Source organism: Nyctibius grandis, chromosome Z (assembly GCF_013368605.1).
Source record: "Nyctibius grandis isolate bNycGra1 chromosome Z, bNycGra1.pri, whole genome shotgun sequence".
NCBI classification, from domain to species: Eukaryota; Metazoa; Chordata; class Aves; order Nyctibiiformes; family Nyctibiidae; genus Nyctibius; species Nyctibius grandis.
This window is the reverse complement of record NC_090695.1, coordinates 55,175,775-55,195,045: the sequence shown is the minus strand read 5'-3', so window position 1 is coordinate 55,195,045 and position 19,271 is coordinate 55,175,775. Positions and strand designations below refer to the sequence as shown.

General features: G+C 42.3%; 1 protein-coding gene across 4 annotated transcripts in view; it reads right to left on the bottom strand.

The window, feature by feature from the left end:
* Positions 1–2,272: 2,272 nt before the first annotated feature.
* GAK (cyclin G associated kinase) overlaps positions 2,273–19,271 on the bottom strand; it is an 86,055-nt gene continuing 69,056 nt past the window's right edge. For all 4 annotated transcript variants that reach the window (XM_068422433.1, XM_068422434.1, XM_068422435.1 and 1 more), the window contains 4 exons: positions 17,084–17,296; positions 14,433–14,581; positions 12,855–13,031; positions 2,273–7,861 (listed from right to left, as the gene is read on the bottom strand). In XM_068422433.1, the coding sequence (XP_068278534.1) occupies positions 7,760–7,861; positions 12,855–13,031; positions 14,433–14,581; positions 17,084–17,296 (641 nt within the window). In that variant the 3' untranslated portion in view covers positions 2,273–7,759. The remainder of the gene's footprint in view (positions 7,862–12,854; positions 13,032–14,432; positions 14,582–17,083; positions 17,297–19,271) is intronic.

The window sequence follows — 19,271 nt, the reverse complement described above, 5'->3', positions numbered from 1 at the left end:
GCCCCTCAGTTCAAGAAGGACAGGGAACTGCTAGAGAGAGTCCAGCGCAGAGCCACGAAGATGATTAAGGGAGTGGAACACCTCCCTTATGAGGAGAGGCTGAGGGAGCTGGGTCTCTTTAGCTTGGAGAAGAGGAGACTGAGGGGTGACCTCAGTAATGTTTATAAATATGTAAAGGGCAAGTGTCATGAGGATGGAGCCAGGCTCTTCTCAGTGACATCCCTTGACAGGACAAGGGGCAATGGGTGCAAGCTGGAACACAGGAGGTTCCACTTAAATATGAGGAAAAACTTCTTTACGGTGAGGGTGACCAAACACTGGAATAGGCTGCCCAGAGAGGTTGTGGAGTCTCCCTCTCTGGAGACGTTCAAGGCCCGCCTGGATGCGTTCCTGTGTGATATGGTCTAGGCAATCCTGCTCCGGCAGGGGGATTCGACTAGATGATCTTTCGAGGTCCCTTCCAATCCCTAACATTCTGTGATTCTGTGAAACGGCTATGAACATGTCCTTCTGCCAGCAGATGGCAATCAAAACAAAGAAACATAATTACTTCTGGTAAAGAATTGCACTTGCGGTCAGATGCATTTTATTCAATGGAGCAATGCAGCTGCCACCCACCCCGAGGGGTGCAGGGCAGAGGGTTGGTACTGCTGGCCCCCCAGCTCCTGACCCCACCAGCATGGACTGCAGCTGCCTTTTCTTCTGGCAGAGCTGTGCTGGCCGCAGCCCTGCCTGCCATGAGAAGGGCTGGCTCAGGACAGCTGCCTCCCCATCACCTCCCCTCTTCCTCTCCTCGAGAGGATTATCACCTACTGTGGAGCCTACAAGGCCAGGACAGGCCAAGAAGAGCTGCCTGCATTAGGAAAAGCAGAGCACAAAACAGAGTCCCTTCTGCCTCTCACCCTTTGCTGAATTCCTAGAAAGATCTTATAGTCCTAGGAAATCCCCAAAAACCTTTTTTTATGCCTGCAGATGGTAAACAATTGCAGCTCAACCCTCCGTGGAAGATGTGCTCCTCATGATGCCCCACAGACAGGATAAAGTGGCCCATGCCTTGCACATGTGGGGAAATAGCTGCAGCAGACTTGGAAGGCTTTGGCTTGGATTGCTACAGGCTGCTGGGAGTGTTCTGCACAGTGTTTCTGCTGCCTTCTTTTAATCCCCCGTTTGCTCTTGCCCTTTTGTTTGCTCTGCTTGATATTGAACTTAAGGCCATGCTATTTCTTTGTAACACATTCTGCCTACCTGGTGTAACTACTTACTGACACCTGCCAGCTTGACACTGCAGGATTTCCACCTGCTGTGCATTGTACTACGAACTCAGTCTTTCTAAATATATGTCAGAGTAGCCAGAGACTTTGTGTATGGCAAAGTGATGCAACTGACTAACATCACCCTTCTTTGCTGGAGCAGTAAAGGACTGGAAGTAGGTATCAATACATGTTTCAGCAGCTTAGATTGTTAAGAGTAAATAGATTACAGCAAAAGCAGCAGCATGTTCTATATGGGATACAGGGAGAAAGATTATTTGGTGAGAAAATGCTAGAAGACCTATCTTAGTATTAAGTTCTTACAAACCCTCCAGACTATTTGAAGTAGTAAGCAGAATATGAAAAACATTACCAGTGGCAATGGCCTTTCCCTAACAGAAATTTGCTTGCTTATGCATCTCTTTCCTACCCCATGCTTATCCCACCCATCCTCCTTTGGTCATGCCCATCCACTCTCCCATATCCTCCCTGTTCTCCACCCCTCTCCTTGGGAATCCCCTCTGGTAATCCTACACCGCTATGCCTTACCGTCCCAGCAGTGACTCCCCCTTCTCCAGCACTCCCTCACAGATTCCCCAGATCTGCAGTCCTTCATTGCCATACGTCCCACTGTCCCTATAGGCTGCTCATTCCTCCCTCCTGCCTCAAGTCTTGTCCACTTGTTCCTGCTCTCCTTCCCTTCACTTACTGTCACGCACCTATGCAAGAGCTTCCCTTGGAGGACAGGATGGCATTGCATTGCACCAGGTCCTGTGCAAGAACCTCTCCCAGCTGATACAGGCAGCACTTTTAAGAAATTCAGCTGCCAAACCACAGAGCACACTGCAGGTACTCCTCTCCAACAGGAGAAGAGACACTTCTGAAGAGACACTTGGTTTCTAAGAAGTTCAGTCAACCTCAACATACTAATGAGAACCATTGCATATTATTCTGAAAGAGGCAGTGGCAATGCTTTGGGTATTCAGGTCATTTCTCCCTTGCTACAGAAAGAAACACGCAGAGTCATTTTGTTTGTTTTAATTGATCACTGGTTAAGTCATAATACATTTCAAAGCAAAATATTCTGTTCAAGGACATTGTGCCAAACATTAAATCTACTCTTAAACAAGGCTTAATTTGACTATATTACCTTTATATACATACAGGTATAATTTTCATTTCACTAGTAGCAAAATTACTCAGTACATTGCATTTCCTGAAAGATGGCAAAAACCAGGATTTGAATATCTGTTCTGTCCTTCCACACACCCCAAACCAGAAAAATCACAGGTATAGAAAGTACAGTCACAACTACAGGTAAATACAATAAGGACCTCAGAGCAAGCTAAGTCCTTACCAGAGATGACAATGGCTTCTAGAAGTCTACATTGCAAATATACAGTACATTCCACTGAAGAGTTTCAGGAGTTCTCACAATGCCTCTTAATCCTCTTTTGGTAATAAAAGCTGCTACGACATGTATCCTTCATAAAAATGTCTGAATTTGTACTTTTGGAGCATATGTTGGAAGCTTAATGCAGTGTAAGCTGCAGCCTACAATAAGATCACCCAGAGAGCAAGCAAGCATTGCAAGATTCAAACCACAGCACAGCTGAGTCACCCTTTGCTCCTAGTCACTGGGCATCTGGTAGCTAGAGCTACTCTGCACCAGGGACATACTCAAGGGGTGGGAAATAATACATTCCTTCTACAGGTTTCCCAGGTCAATCACCTGCAAGTTCTTGACAGAAAATGTCAACTGAGTCATAAAGCACAGGCCACCATACAAGACTAATTTGAACTTATTAACAAAGCATTCGTTACACTGCAATTGTTAAGACAATTAAGGACACAGCCAAGGAGCAACAAGGTTTCCACATTTATGCAACCCCTGAAATATTCCTGTGAGTAGCAGAGAATGTAGTGGCCAATGACTATGCAACCTACTGCCGCTGCTGGGGGAACTGCAGCCTGGCCTCGGGAGGTGGAATAGTGTTATGTAGCCCAGCAGTCCCAAAGGGCAGCCAAGACTTCAGTTACGCTGAAACTCTGCTTTGGTTTGTGCAAAATATTAATCCTATGCATGCAGCTTTGAGATGTAGCCTGCATTCAGGAAGGAACTGTTACTCTGCTTGGCAAGACAGCATTGGAGGAACTTTCTAGAATTAGCAAGAAAACGGAGGTGAACAAGGCATTTTTCATGAGCACTAGTTACCCTCACAGGTACAATGACAAGGACTTTGCTGTTCCAAGCGAATGTACTTCATCAGCACTGTTGTAGGTTTTCCATTCTGTGCTTGCTGAAGGAAGCTACCATTGCTTAGCAAACTATCTGAACTTTACCCAAGTGACAACGCAGAGGAACTTTTCCTCCCAGGCTTGATGTCTGTGAATCACTACCCACTAACCATATTGTGTATAACCCCATATTTTAATATGAACGTAAGTGCTTAACTGCTCATTTTCTTTCTCTTCCCTGCTGTTAAGTTCAAGGAAATCTGACAGCACTAGGAAACACCAAACAAGCACACTCAAGGTTAAAGACACTAACTGATTTCCTTCAACATGGTCAAAACACATAACTCTCCTCCATTTAGCAGGTTCTAGCCACACACACACTTAACACCAGTTCTTCACAGATCTCTATTTTAAAAGTTAAGTTGCCTGACTCTCCTGATCTAAGAGCAATGCAACATAAGCAACTCAATTCAGAAATAACTAGTGGAAACCTGCCCTATCATTTTACAAGCCCTGCTTTGCCAAGCACTTCATTCTGCCGCTTGTCTATAGCCCATCAGTAGCACTTCTAAAAGCTGGAAAAGCAGGCTACAAACCATGTTTTTTCTACTAGTCTAGACCTGTTTTTAGCAGAGGTAGGTAGGAATAGGTCAATGAAGAGAGAATTAGAAAACAACATTTGAGATGTAGGTTAGAGTCTGAATGTTCTTCTTTACCCTTTCCTTAATCTATGTTGATTGGTTTTTTTCTCTTGCAGTGACCATGTCAAGCTACTCACTTTTAAGAACTGTATCCCCGTAGGCTGCAAAGAAGGCATGGTATTAGTTGTCATTAACAGACAAACTACAAACATGGGCCAAGAGACACCCTGATTTGTTGCAAGAGCCAAGGAAGTACTTCACAATAAACTTCAAATGCCACCTGTGAAGTCTGGTAGACACAACATCAACCTACTGGCAACACTCAAGTTACCTCAACCTCAAGCTTTGCAGTCAGGAGAAGGAGATAGGAAGACTAGCTTTCAGGACATGATTGCACTTCAAAATTTAACTGTGCAATGAATAATAAGCATGAATGGAAAATATGCATTTTAAGCCCAGAGAGAATTCACAGTATCTAATCAAGTCTCAGCTTAATCAATTTTTCTGTAGCCTATTCTAAAAGTCTCTCAGCTTGTGGACATTAAAAATGCAGCTACAGTGAAATGTGTAACAGTTTGAGTGCAGTCCTATTGCATACAGCAGATAAGCAATTAACAATAAAGTACAGAGCATGAGAAATGTTGAAAAGCCCTCATTCCCAGTTTTTTCTGCCGTTTTTTATTACTGTTCTAAGAAGAATTCAAACAGAACTTCTGGACTTTTTCTTCCAAATGACCCTGTCCTTTAAAAGCAACATTAAGACTCAATATGTTTATACAAAATTTACCTTAACTTCCCTTTTCCCACATTCCTGTAACTAAAAAATTTAATATATAAGCCTTACACTATGAAACACCTTTAATGGTCCTCATGCTGCTTTATCTTCTAAAGAAAACAAAACTTCAGTTTACTATGCTCACGTTCATCACTTGAATTTTTAAAGTTTTACAGGGCCTTACTGAAATGCAACTTTTTGCATGTTCTTTTATGCAACACAGCTAAATGACACAGTTACACAAAAAAACCCAAACAAAATAGTTTCATTGTCAAGATTTGAGTTTACCAAACCAAGCCTCTCCCAGATTCTTAGGACCAAAATTCAACTACATAGAAAGGAGCAGGTTAGAGGAATCAGCCAGCTTCTCCACTGAGGAGCAAAGCTGATAAAGCCATAAAATAAGCTCAGGGGTCCTGTCAACTTGACTGAAGTTTCAATGATTATCAGATGGCTCTTGGAAGAATCCACAGCCAAACTTCATGATTTTCCACAATTTTAAAAAGAGGGAATCAATTTCAAGATATCTTCAGTTCCAGATAAAACACTTGCATTCATGTTTCCCTGCTCACTTAAAATTACATCTAATGTTCTTCTCCACTGTTAAATAAAATTTTGCAAATAAGAGTAGAGAAATAAAAATCAAGAAAAGTAGACAACATCCAAAAATGTTACCAAAAATATAAAGCAGAGGAAGATATTTTCCTCCCAATTTTCATTTTTATTTTTTTTATATTCATATTTCAAGAAAAGAGCAATTAAAAATGTGTCCTTCAAAATTAAGTTGCCTATATGTGCTGAAAGGAACAGGGGTTTTTAAAGTAGTCCTTCCTTACTAAAAGCAGCTCCCTCAGAAATGCTTTATCTCTCAGCTGTATCTAGGAGTGCAGTCACAGTCATTATATATCTGTGCATGTCTTTTTAAACCTATTACTAGGTAACATTTGCCCTAGAACTATAAAAAGCCCTGCAGGTCTCCAGCAAACCTATCCTACCAGTAGAAGCCTTTAATTCCATGGATGCAGACCATGCATACAAAGAATTAATGAAGTGTCCCAAGGAAAAAAGAACAGCTCTCACTCTAAATCAGACAGCAAGTTACCTGTTTTTATGAAGAAATCTACTGAGATTTGAGACCGCTTCAAAGCGGTGACTAAAATCAACTGCAGCTATGAATAATATTTAACCTTCCTTATCGATAACTGATCCTGGCTTCCATCTTAAAAAAAAAAATCACAGTAGCTGAATATATACATGAATATACACACACAAAACCTTTCATCAGAAGTTAATAAGTAACTGTGTTAGATCTGAGCTTAGAGACTATAAATTGCAACCTGTGTTCACAAGTCTCTAACCCATCAGCTCTCAGGCTGGCATGGCAGCGGAAAACCTCATCCAACACACTGTTCAGGTGGCATTAGAACCTCATGTTTTCTGTTCAGATGTTGCTCAGCTGAACAGTTACCTCTGATAATGGTACAGCTTCCCTCTGAGTTAAGCATGCAAAATGTATAAAATGGCAAGATTATCAAAATATCCCCTTGAATGCCCAACTGGACTGTTTAAAGACACAGCTTCCAAAGCTTTAAGAGCACAACACTAATTTTCAACATTTTCAAACTTGATATGAAAATTGCATTTTGTTATTACACAGAGTGTAACAGTCATTGGTCATCTGCATTCATTCACCCCAGCACCAGTGAAAAACTGCCTTCTGAATAGGGATGAGAAAACATGGCAAATTTTGTTAGCAAGTTGTTTCTCTACTCACCTTGCACTAACCAGTGCATGCAAGGTAGGTGAGCAGAAACACAACAGTCTACCAATACACACCCCATGTTTTCACATACACTGACGTCATGCGTATCTCAAAAATACTGAAGTTCAGACATGCAGCAAAATGTGTTAAAGCACTTTAAATGCTCTCCAGATGACAATCAGTAATGTAGTATTTACTCAGACAATTCAAAGCAGAGTAAAATGTTTTGTGCTTACACTCCAAGTTTCAAAATAACATTATTTCTGTCAGAGTATCTGAAGTCCGATGCAAGGAACGTTCCACTGAAATTGGAAGCAAAAAGACACCATTTAAAGAACGAGCAAAATAAGCACTGGTCAGAATACTGCCTTTGAAAGGTTAATAATAAATTAACAAAACAGCAGGAACATACAGACCTTAAAGTCAAGATTTATTTCTAGATTCATGATATGTAAAAAAAAAAAACTAAAAATCAAGAACAACCCTGGCTGACTTTCCCACATTTGGAGTCCTTTTGGCTAAACAAGTGTTAATTTATTGTAAGGAACGCAGGTATTGTCAGAAAAAAATATTTACAGAATGATTATCAGATTGATTACATAAAATACAGATGAAAATATACACCTTCAGGTCTGAGATTAAGCCAAGCAAATTCACTGCTGATACCTAAAGCACTTTGAATAAGGCGACAGGCATCGAACATCAAAACTCAATCACAAAACTACTGAAAGTAAGAGACAAATTGGGAAAGGTAGAGGTAAAGCAAAGATCAATGAAGTTGGAACGATTTATAATTCATAGTAGTATACCAGAAATCATGAAGCTTCATTAAAATTCTATTTTATCATATATAAAGCTAAAAGGAAATCTTTACTCCCAGGCTGTGATTTCCTCAAGTACCAAGCAGCTGTTTTCTTAATGGATCTATGTAATGCTCTGTACTCTACACCTTAAAAATACATCACTACATTTAAGTGCATGATTAGAAACTGTGGTGAAATCATGGAAAAGTGCTTCGTAAATCATAGGCGCATTAAAGTCACAACAACGCTCAGCTCCAGTTGTTGGAAGTAGCTCTGTTAAAGGTAAAGTTTTAGAAAAGGGACTTTGATCCCTGGTTTTCAAACTCTGACCATGCATCGCTCAATTCCATGAAGATCATTTTGGCATACTGCTCATAAGGTTGTCCTGTGGCCTGAAAACAAACAGAACTTATTAGAAGCATAAAAATATTAGGAATTATGTGACTTAGGAAAGATGTCACTCCTTTTATATTTTCTACCTTATTCAACAACTTTAGATTGCTGTGTGAATATAATTTTGCAGACACACAGCTCTCTCCAATCTTATTGAAAGTTTGGCACAAGTATTTAAAACAAAGCCCAAGTCTTGGTTTTCTTACATTACTTCAAACTTTTAGTGCAACTCATAAATAACTGAAACTTAGCTAAAAACAGTTTTCTAAGCTATTCTTTTCATAAATAGTTTTAGTTAATAGTAGTTAATGATCAAATCCAGTCACTTTTAGAATTGCTTCCTGACAGACCTTGCAGCGGTGTACAAGAACAAAATGTAAGCGCTATTTAAGATGACTACTTTTGGACGGGATTTCCTGGAGAAAAATCTGTTGCTGATTGTGAATGATGTTAAGATCCAAGATTAGCAACACAGCACTCCCTGTGCGTTTGCCTCCAGACTCAAAGGAAGACAGTATGCTACTGATTCCCTGCCTATTTCACAGCAGCCCTGCCTCTGGGCAAACCCAACCCCCATGGTTAGTAAAGATGCAGTCCCACAAGATGAGTCATTTTAATAGGTTCTTTCCAACAGGGAAGCCCCAGAGCCCTCTCCACAGAATCACAGAATGTTAGGGATTGGAAGGGACCTCGAAAGATCATCTAGTCCAATCCCCCTGCCGGAGCAGGATTGCCTAGACCATATCACACAGGAACACGTCCAGGCGGGTTTTGAATGTCTCCAGAGAAGGAGACTCCACAACCTCTCTGGGCAGCCTGTTCCAGTGTTCGGTCACCCTCACCGTAAAGAAGTTTTTCCTCATATTTAAGTGGAACCTCCTGTGTTCCAGCTTGCACCCATTGCCCCTTGTCCTGTCAAGGGATGTCACTGAGAAGAGCCTGGCTCCATCCTCATGACACTTGCCCTTTACATATTTATAAACATTACTGAGGTCACCCCTCAGTCTCCTCTTCTCCAAGCTAAAGAGACCCAGCTCCCTCAGCCTCTCCTCATAAGGGAGATGTTCCACTCCCTTAATCATCTTCGTGGCTCTGCGCTGGACTCTCTCTAGCAGTTCCCTGGCCTTCTTGAACTGAGGGGCCCAGAACTGGACACAATATTCCAGGTGCGGCCTCACCAGGGCAGAGTAGAGGGGGAGGAGAACCTCTCTCAACCTGCTAACCACACCCCTTCTAATACACCCCAGGATGCCATTGGCCTTCTTGGCCACAAGGGCACACTGCTGGCTCATGGTCATCCTGCCGTCCACTAGGACCCCCAGGTCCCTTTCCCCTACGCTGCTCTCCAACAGGTCTGCCCCCAACTTGTACTGGTACATGGGGTTGTTCTTGCCCAGATGCAGGACTCTACACTTGCCCTTGTTATATTTCATTAAATTTCTCCCCGCCCAACTCTCCAGCCTGTCCAGGTCTCTCTGAATGGCTGCGCAGCCTTCTGGTGTGTCAGCCACTCCTCCCAGTTTGGTGTCATCAGCGAACTTGCTGACAGTGCACTCTATTCCCTCATCCAAGTCATTAATGAATATATTGAATAGTACTGGTCCCAGTACCGACCCTTGAGGGACTCCGCTAGACACAGGCCTCCAACTGGACTCTGTCCCATTGACCACCACTCTCTGGCTTCTTTCCTTCAGCCAGTTCACAATCCACCTCACTACCCGATCATCCAGACCACACTTCCCCAGTTTAGCTGCGAGGATGCTGTGGGAGACCGTGTCAAACGCTTTACTGAAATCAAGATAGACCACATCCACAGCTTTACCATCATCTATCCACTAGGTTACATCCTCATAAAAGGCTATCAAGTTGGTTAAGCATGACTTCCCCTTGGTGAAGCCATGCTGAGTGCCCCTAATGATCCCCTTATCCTTGATGTGCCTAGAGACAGCACCAAGGACAAGTTGTTCCATCACCTTTCCGGGGATGGAGGTGAGGCTGACCGGTCTATAGTTACCCGGGTCCTCCTTCTTGCCCTTTTTGAAGACTGGAGTGACATTCGCTTTCCTCCAGTCCTCAGGCACCTCTCCCGTTGCCCACGACTTAGAAAAGATGATGGAGAGTGGCCTAGCAATGACTTCCGCCAGCTCCCTCAGCACCCGCAGGTGCATCCCATCACAGCCCATGGATTTATGGACATCCAGGTTGCTTAATTGGTCCCTGACCCAGCCCTCATCAACCAAGACAGATTCCTCCTCTATCCTGACGACTTCTGGGGCCTCAGGGGTCCAGGGCTCCTCAGGACAGCCTCCAACAGTATAGACAGAGGCAAAGAAGGCGTTCAGTAACTCCGCCTTCTTTTTATCCTCTGTCTCCAGGGCCCCCACCTCATTCATCAGTGGGCCTACATTGCCTCTAGTGTTGGCTTTACCTGCAATGTATTTGAAGAAGCCCTTTCTGTTGTCCTTGACCTCTCTTGCAAGGTTTAATTCCAAGGAGGCCTTAGCTTTCCTAGTTGCCTCCCTACATCCTCTGACAACAGACTTATATTCCTCCCAAGTGGCCAGCCCCTCCTTCCATGATCTGTACACCCTCTTCTTCCACTTGAGTTTGCCCAGCAGTTCCCTGTTTAACCATGCAGGTCTCCTGGTACCCTTCCTTGACTTCCTACTTGTTGGGATGCTCTGATCTTGAGCTCGGAAGAAGCAGTCCTTGAATGCTAACCAACTATCTTGGGCCCCCTTACCTTCTAGTACCCTGTCCCATGGGATTTCCAGTATCCTTCTCCTGCTGCTTGGCTTTTGCCAGTCGCAGTACTTTATAGACCCTTTTAGGGACTGCTTTAACTCAAAGTGGCAGAAAAAAAAAAACAAGGAAGAAAATGCCTCAAAGACCTGTGTTCTGACATTGATGCATTAAGGGGCTTACAGAAAGCATCAAAAAAAGTCACCACAAAGGTGGAGGAAGCTGGTTTTGGCTGGGATAGTTAATTCTCTTCATAGTAGCTGGTATGGGGCTATGCTTTGGATTTGTGATGAAAACAGTGTTGATAACACAGGGATGTTTTTGTTACTGCTCAGCAGGGCTTAGAGAGAGCCAAGGACTTTTCTGTTCCTCACACCACCCCACCAGCAAGCAGGCTTCGAGTGCACAAGAAGATGGGAGGGAACACAGCCAGGACAGCTGATCCCAACTGACCAAGAGGATATTCCACACCATATGGCATCACGCTCAGCATATAAAGCTGGGGGAAGGAGGAGGATGGGGGGACGTTCTTAGTGATGGCGTTTGTCTTCCCAAGTCACCGTTACATGTGATGGAGCCCTGCCTTCCTGGAGATGGCTGAACACCTGCCTGCTGATGGGAAGCAGTGAATGGATTCCTTGCTTTGCTTTGCTTGTGGGTGGCTTTTGCCTTCCCTATTAAACTCTCTTTATCTCAGCCCATGAGTTTTCACACTTTCATCCTTCTGATTCTCTCTCCCATCCCACTGGGGGCAAGTGAGCAAGTGGTTGTGTGGTGCTTAGCTGCTGGCTGGGGTTAAACCATGACAGAAGCCACATGGCCAAGAACAGCAAAGGACAGGGGGAAGAGAAGAACAAACAATGTCTTGTTTCTCTGCTCTGGATACAAAAAGACATAGGACTTAGACTACTGTTCACTGAATCACCAGTGAAGGCAAGCCTGAAAATTCAAACCAGGTATATTCAACGCTTATCTTTGCTCAACATGAGCCGGCAATGTGCGCTTGCAGCCCAGAAAGCCACCCATATCCTGGGCTGCATCAAAAGAAGCGTGGCCAGCAGGTCGAGGGAGGTGATTCTGCCCCTCTACTCCGCTCTTGTGAGACCCCACCTGGAGTACTGCGTCCAGCTCTGGGGCCCCCAACGTAAGAAGGACATGGAGCTGTTGGAACGAATCCAGAGGAGAGCCACGAAGATGATCAGAGGGCTGGAGCACCTCTCCTATGAAGACAGGCTGAGAGTTGGGGCTGTTCAGACTGGACAAGAGAAGGCTCCGGGGAGACCTTATAGCAGTCTTCCAGTACCTGAAGGGGGCCTACAGGAAAGCTGCAGAGGGACTGTTTACACAGGCATGTAGTGATAGGACATGGTATAATGGTTTTAAACTGAAAGAGGGTAGATTTAGATTAGATATTAGGAAGAAATTCTTCACTGTGAGGGTGGTGAGACACTGGAACAGGTTGCCCAGAGAAGCTATGGCTGCCCCTCCCTGGCAGTGTCTAAGGCCAGGTTGGATGGGGCTTTGAGCAACATGGTCTAATGGAAAGGTGTCCCTGCCTGTGGCAGGGGGGTTGGAACTAGATGATCTTTAAGGTCCCTTCTGACCCAAACCATTCTATAATTCTATGATCTTTATATCTAGAACACAGCCTAGAGCAATAAATCAGAACAAGAAGCTACCTTCATACATGGGGAAACTAACAAACAGCAACAGAATGCATTAAATATTTTAAAAAGACAACTGAAATGTCATATTCATCAACTGCTAATTTGTTTACTCTAATAAAGTTTCCTTTTTCTAGTTCCTAGTAAATTTGTTTAGTAAAGGAGGTTCAGCAGATTTTTCCCACCAGTTTTGCTGTGGCAGCCTCTGAGTTTTCATATACTGGTGAACAGTCCTAAGAGACCAGAAGTATCAGCTGGTAGAAATAAAGCAGATTCCACTAATCAGCATTAAACCTGCAAGCAGTCAGTCAGAACCCAGCATAACTGACTTCGCTGCTCAGTACAACCTTCAAGGGATCTTTCATTTGTTAATATTTATCTGTTGAACTCTGTGCTGTGTCAGGATGACAAGAAAAATTCTGTACTACCTGAATGCAGTAGGACACCAAATTCAGAAGACAATGGAAGCAACATGAAGTTCCTCTAGGGTGCTGATCAAGAAGCAAGGCTGTCAGTGACTAGTATGGTGTGGTAAAAGCAATTTGTATTCCTTCTAAAGCAAAGAAGATCAGAGGAACACACTCACCTTATCTGGATGAACTACAAGCACTGCTTTCCTGTAGTACTTCTTTACTTGTTCAGGAGTTACTAGATCTGCCATGCTGACTGGTTTCCACTTATTTTCCCCTTCCCAAAGCACTGTATGAAGAGTGGATATTAATGCTCTGATATTTCTCTCCTTTCCTTCAATCCATTCAAGAATCTGGGAAAACAAAGAATGTATAGAACTGAATGCAGCACTGTAAGCATTCTCAGTCTATGTAGAGACATAACCACTCTGTACAAGACTACAAGATTAAGACCCACGTACAGTTGTCTTGCTGCATTCACCCCCCAGGTTCAACTGTCTTACTACATTCTCCTTTCTGGCATTCAGATCATCAGCCACCCAAAAGTGATATTTCACATCTGCCACTAGGGAGCAGCTCATTGTTATTAGTTTATTGCAAAAATTCAGTCATTGCAAGACAAATTATCGAGACAGTTACATATTACAAAACCCTGTAAAATTAGTGACAGGAGAATTGACAGGAGTAATTGAAAACATCTGTTACAATTACATTAACTCACTGTCAGGGAACAACATTAATTTACTAAAATTCTTACTTGATTTGTACAAAAGTTTCAGATCATGTATATTAATAGTTAATGTTTACTTACGCAACCTGCAGGAGTGCACAAACTGAATGTTCTTTTAGATATCCCCATGAAAGTTGATTGGAATAACTGGCTATTTCACACACTTAACAGCAATATTCAAGCCACTGTGATGTAGTGATACAGTGTCTTCATTGAACACTGCATTATGTAATATGAAAATCTCTGCCCTCTATCAGCAATGAGTATGGCAAATAAAAACCTGTGTTTATTTCCATTTATTCCTATTTGCATTAAAAAGTACCCACACAAGCTGTGCACACTCTCTTCAGGTAAGACACTTTGTGAAAACAAATTTTAGCATCCCTCCGAAATTCTTTTATAAACATTTCTAACACAGCATAAAGACTACAAAACTGAAAGTATATTAATATGTGATGTTATCAATGAGTAATACATCAAAATATCTGAACAGCTGATCAGGTAACATCTCACAGACTAGTTATATAGCCCATCTCCAGAACTGCATCTTTTAGTAATTTCTTAGGACAGCAGTAGCATTTGTTAGCCAGTAAATGCAAGTAAGTGGTCACCCTGAAGACAGCTATTCTCACCTGCCTGTTTTTTAAAGTGTAGTTTTGTATTATCAGCCAAATCCATCTTTTCTAGGGAGACCTTTGGGAACACTAGATATAAAGAACGGTTCTGGCTTCAAGAAATGGACTCTGACAAGAAAACAGGTTCTTAAACTCTCCAAGCTTAGCTGAAAGAAACAGGAACTTGTGTGCCATCCACACACTTTTTGTGCTGTTGTCACTGCTGCTTCATTGCCAACTGATTTGTATTCATGCTAATTAACTTCTACTGTCATATGATCTAAATATAGATAAAACTTCATTCTGCTTTATCAGTTTTCTGTTAGTCATTGTATCCTTCTGCTCTGTTACCAGCAGTTCTAAGCATAAGCTCACATTTTCACTTAAATCAAAATCACTTTTAAACAAACCTTGAGTTTCAAGGGGTCCATATCTTTAGACATTTCTTGTTTTCTCATCTCAGCAATGGTCTTTGGTCCCTTTTTATCAGATTTAGCTGAAAACCCTTGATTAGATAAGAGATCCTCAAAGTCATTTTCTGAAACTTTTGGCTTTTGACCTATGAAAGGAGAAAAACATTAAATGAAAAATGACACAGGAGAAAACATTAATGGAGGAAACATATGGTACTTAGATACACCTGTATGACACTTCTCACTACCATGATAAATAACCTTCAGTGGCTTGATAAACTCCACAAGACTAACAGAAGGACAGGAATAAAAGGGATGATTGACAAGCTTTCAGTCCAGCAGAACTGATAACCTCATGTGCATACATGTGACAAAATACTTGCATGTCTTTTTTTCCAAAAATGGAGTAGATTTGAGGGACTACACATCTACCTATTCATGATTTTGAAAATGGTTCCATTTTTCCACTATAAAGTAATTCTAACTGCTGTGCAGCAGTTTTTCAAGAGACCATATATTCAATACTCCAGTCAAAAGTATGTAGTCAACATTTAAGTATGTTGAAATTTATGCAGAATAATGAAGTCATCAAATAACTTGAATAGTCATTATAGAATCAACAAATTTTAGAGACCTGTAGAATAACTGAATTCTGAAGAGGCCTCTGGATGTCATCTAGTTCAAGCCCCACTCAAAACAGGGACAACTAGATAAATTTCTCAGGTCCTTGTCCAGTTGAGGTCCACCTGTTTTCAAGGATGAGGAATCACAACATCCCTTGCTCCATTTCAGCATTTCATCATGCTAATTGAATTTTTTTTTCCCCTTTTCTCCAATCAGACTTTGCTGTGCTGCAGCAACTTACACCCACTGCCTCTCCATCCTGTCACCTCTTTCCACATACAGGTCAAAAGAATAATTTCAACTTACAGAAGTACCTGCTGTTCACTTTTGTGGGGATCTGTCCCCTTCCTTTTGGGCATTGTCTCAGAAATCGTATACCATGTGCTCGGGCGACATCTTGTGGGGGCTGCCTGTAATGCCTGATCTTGGCAACGCTCGATGACACAATAAGCTACGCGCCCCCCTCCACCCGCCTCTGGATGTGTGCCTCCGGCGACCGCCTGACAAGGGGCCAATCCTACGGCGCAGGAACCGGACATGTCCCGCCTTCGGACCTGTGATTGGTGCGAACTGTTGACTGACGGCTCCAAGTCACATGACTCTGCCGGAAAAACTCTATAAAAGAGGCTGGATCACTCGACCACGCGGGACCCTCACCGCCATCTTCCAACTAGCAACAAGAGATTTCCCCACGGGATGCCGCTGGATCTCAGGGTGGTGAATATTCTTTCTCTCTCAACTGTTTTCTCTGTTTCTCTCTTTCTTTTACTTCTCTCTCTTTCTCTCTTTTCCTTGAACATTGAGTTGCCTCATTGTTGGACCTAATAAAGTCAGAGTTAAGTTTGTTGATACCGTGCCTCGGTTGTGCTTTGTCCGAACTCAAGGATCACGAATCTATTTTATTTCGGGTCAGGATTTTTGGGGGTGCTTTACCTGCAGGCAGGTTAAGCATACCGGGTGATATTTTGGTGGGCTCGCCGCGCGCGGGCTGTCTGCATTGAACCAGGCACGCCGCACGTGGGCTGCGCTGGAGTTACTAATTAGGCGGGTCTCTCTCTCTTGGGGGGGGGATTGTCTGCATTTTATTTCTAGATTTACTCCTTTTTTACTAATTAGGCGGGTCTCTCCCTCTCTCTCTCGGGTAGGGAGGGGCTGTCTGCATTTTATTTCTAGATTTGCTCCTTTTTACTAATTAGGCGGGTCTCTCTCTCTCTCTCTCTCTTTGTCTCGGGGGGGGGGGGGGGGGAGGATGGGGGGACGGTGACTGTCTGCATTTTATTTCTAGATTTGCTTTTGAGAACTAATTAGGCGAGCCTACGACCTACGTAGGCTGTCTGCATTTTATTTTTAAATTTGCTTTGGAGGCGGACCTAAATCCGGAACCTGACAACTTTTATGACAGTTAAAGGGAGGCATAATCCTAATACCACCACACCAGGAAAATAGAATTTTCCAAGAAGGTTAACATAGAAGAGGCCATGCCCATCCCTTTTACTCTAGGTTTGCCTGTTCAGTTGGAACATCTTAAGGGGCTGGTTCTAAGAATGATTCCACCTGCTCCCGTCTCCACCCCTGTTTGAAACACAAGAATTTCCAATAAATTTAATCTCAATCTTTAAGACTAGCTACTATTCTTCAGCTAGGAAAAATGTTGCTTCCTTTTACCTGTGTATCACAAGTGGACTAGCATGAAGCAACGTTATCAACCATCTCTCCCTGGATACATCAAATTTACCTTTCTAATCCAGTGATACAAAACCAGTACCCACGTGGGTGAGTGAATATAGCCTCGAGACTTTATGCCCAAACTTGCAAATATTTGGGCCATGGTCAGCTTGTCTCCGCAATATTCTAGTGTAGCTTTGCAAAAGCAGGACAGAAGATTTACCAAGCTCTTTTCTGATTTCTACTAGATACAGCCTAAACGTAAATAAAAAGATGAAGGTACAAGAGTTTCTGCAGCTAACAGTGCATCTGACTAGCTTCACACAGGCCATTATAAGTAATGCCTTCAGAAAACTTACCAAAGCCTGGGGTTCTGACTCCTCTTTCTTCTCGTCCTCCAATAACACTGAAGTTTACTGTGTAATTGGGTTTAGCCGCTGTGCTGGATTTAGTCTGGGACTGCCATGAAGTACTTTGTGGTTTTGTGGATTTCTGCCACTGATTTCCCAACTTCTGAGATGAAGCAGTCTTCTGAGCAAAGCCACTACTCGAGAGTCCACCACTGGAGGAACCTAACAAAAAATACCAAATTAGTTGTTCAGCTCGGTATCTGTCACGTGTTTAATACAAGAAAGACATTTTGGTCTTGACATCTAACCACATAGTTTACAGTGATACCACTAGACAAGAGAAAGTGTAACAGAAAAGTGTGTGTAAAATGCAGAGTCTCATTAACAAGTAACTTGGATGGTAGGAGACAGAGCCATTACTGAAGGTCTTCCAGCCTCTTACAACTCAAGTTCTCAACTGTCAGTTTTAACAGAAGCATTTGCTTGTCTGATCAGCCAGGCAGGTGTAAGGCCAGAAAATAATGCAGTGACAGTAGTTCTGCCTCCCAATTCACTACACTTCAGGGTCTGTTAATATGCAGAGGACACTGAAAAACTAATTACATGATCAAGAAAATGTAACATATTGAGAATATTTTCAAATTAATGCTTCCAAAGTCTATAGTGATTTCTTGCGCACTACTGTTGAAGAAAGATGAGAAGATTATTCTACAGCAGCATTAGCAGGGAATGTTGCACATGAGTAAAAAAAGCACTGAAGTCTGCAGGAGATACTGTTGTAATCACCCTGGTATGATCTATAGGCCTCTGTCTATCAGCACCATACTGACTTAGCATCCTATTTCCCTTCATTAAACCAGTATAAATAACACTGCCTAGCAGCTTCACCTGCTACTCACTTCAGGAAGAACACACAGGGCCTCTTCTCCATTCTACAATACTCACTGTAAACAAATTGAGCAGAATAAAGCTCCAAGATTTTAAATTCACTATGCAGCTTTTTGTCTCACTGATGAGAATAAACCTGAGATTTTTTTTATTCTAAACCAAGTTACCCTTAAAATTGCCCTTGACTGACTTCCTTTGGAAAAATCCCTAGAAACTCAGTTCCCTTGACAAGTTGCATGTACCTGGCATATACCCTTCACAGGGAAAAAATAGCATGATGACTGAGTTTAGATAAGTCTAGATTTTTTTGGAAGAAAAACATTTTATACCACAGTTATGGCATCCTGAAACAGATTAAGACCTCTTCACATTCGAAGAATTCCCTAAAACTGAAAGAACACGAACTCCAGACTGGTGGTCAAATATGGTTACAAACCTGAAGCCAGACAGGAACTATAATACAAAATACTGACACTTCAGAAACAGAACTCTCTATCACTTGGTCTTGAATGACAAACTCATGATCCCATCTCATTATTTCTTAGTGGAAGATAAATTAGTATTTGAATCTCCATATTAGTATTTGAATCTCCATATATGTTATCAGTTGATGACGATTAGAACCTAACTTTCAGCTCAAACATATTCCAAGACAGTTTAAACTTGTTCTTGTTTCTATTTTCCCCCCCTTTTATACACCCTAAAGCCTCAGAAAAAAACACCCAAGTTTGGGTATACACAGCAATGCAAACTCTGATTCCTCTTTCAGAACTGGCTCCCCACACCTCAGATCTCCCGCCAGCTCTCTTTTGTAGCTGCTGCTCATAGCTATAATAGCTTACACAAGAGGATGTCTCCCCAGGGCCATATACAGGATACCATACCTCTAAATACCACACCTAGTAAAACCTAGTATTGCAATAAAACAGCTGATAAAATCTAGGATTGCACTGTTTTTTCCTGAAAGCTCCCAACTGCATAGTCAACTCAGTCTTCAGTCACTTGTAACTTGTGAAATTTACACCAAAAAATCCCTGTTACTAGTCAGAGTACATGACCTCACACACTGAAAAATAATCTCATTCTAAATAATATAATAATAATATCTTTCAAAGCATTCTATATTCATTATGTCAGCCTTCAAGGCGTACCAATTCTTCCTGTAGGACAAGCCAGCACCTCACTATCTGCAGCAACTTTGCAACACCACACTCCTACTTTCTGGTACAAGATCATTGCTGGAAATGAAAAGTGTAGGAATACCAACTATCACAGATCACTATTGCTATCCTACCACTAGCCTAATACA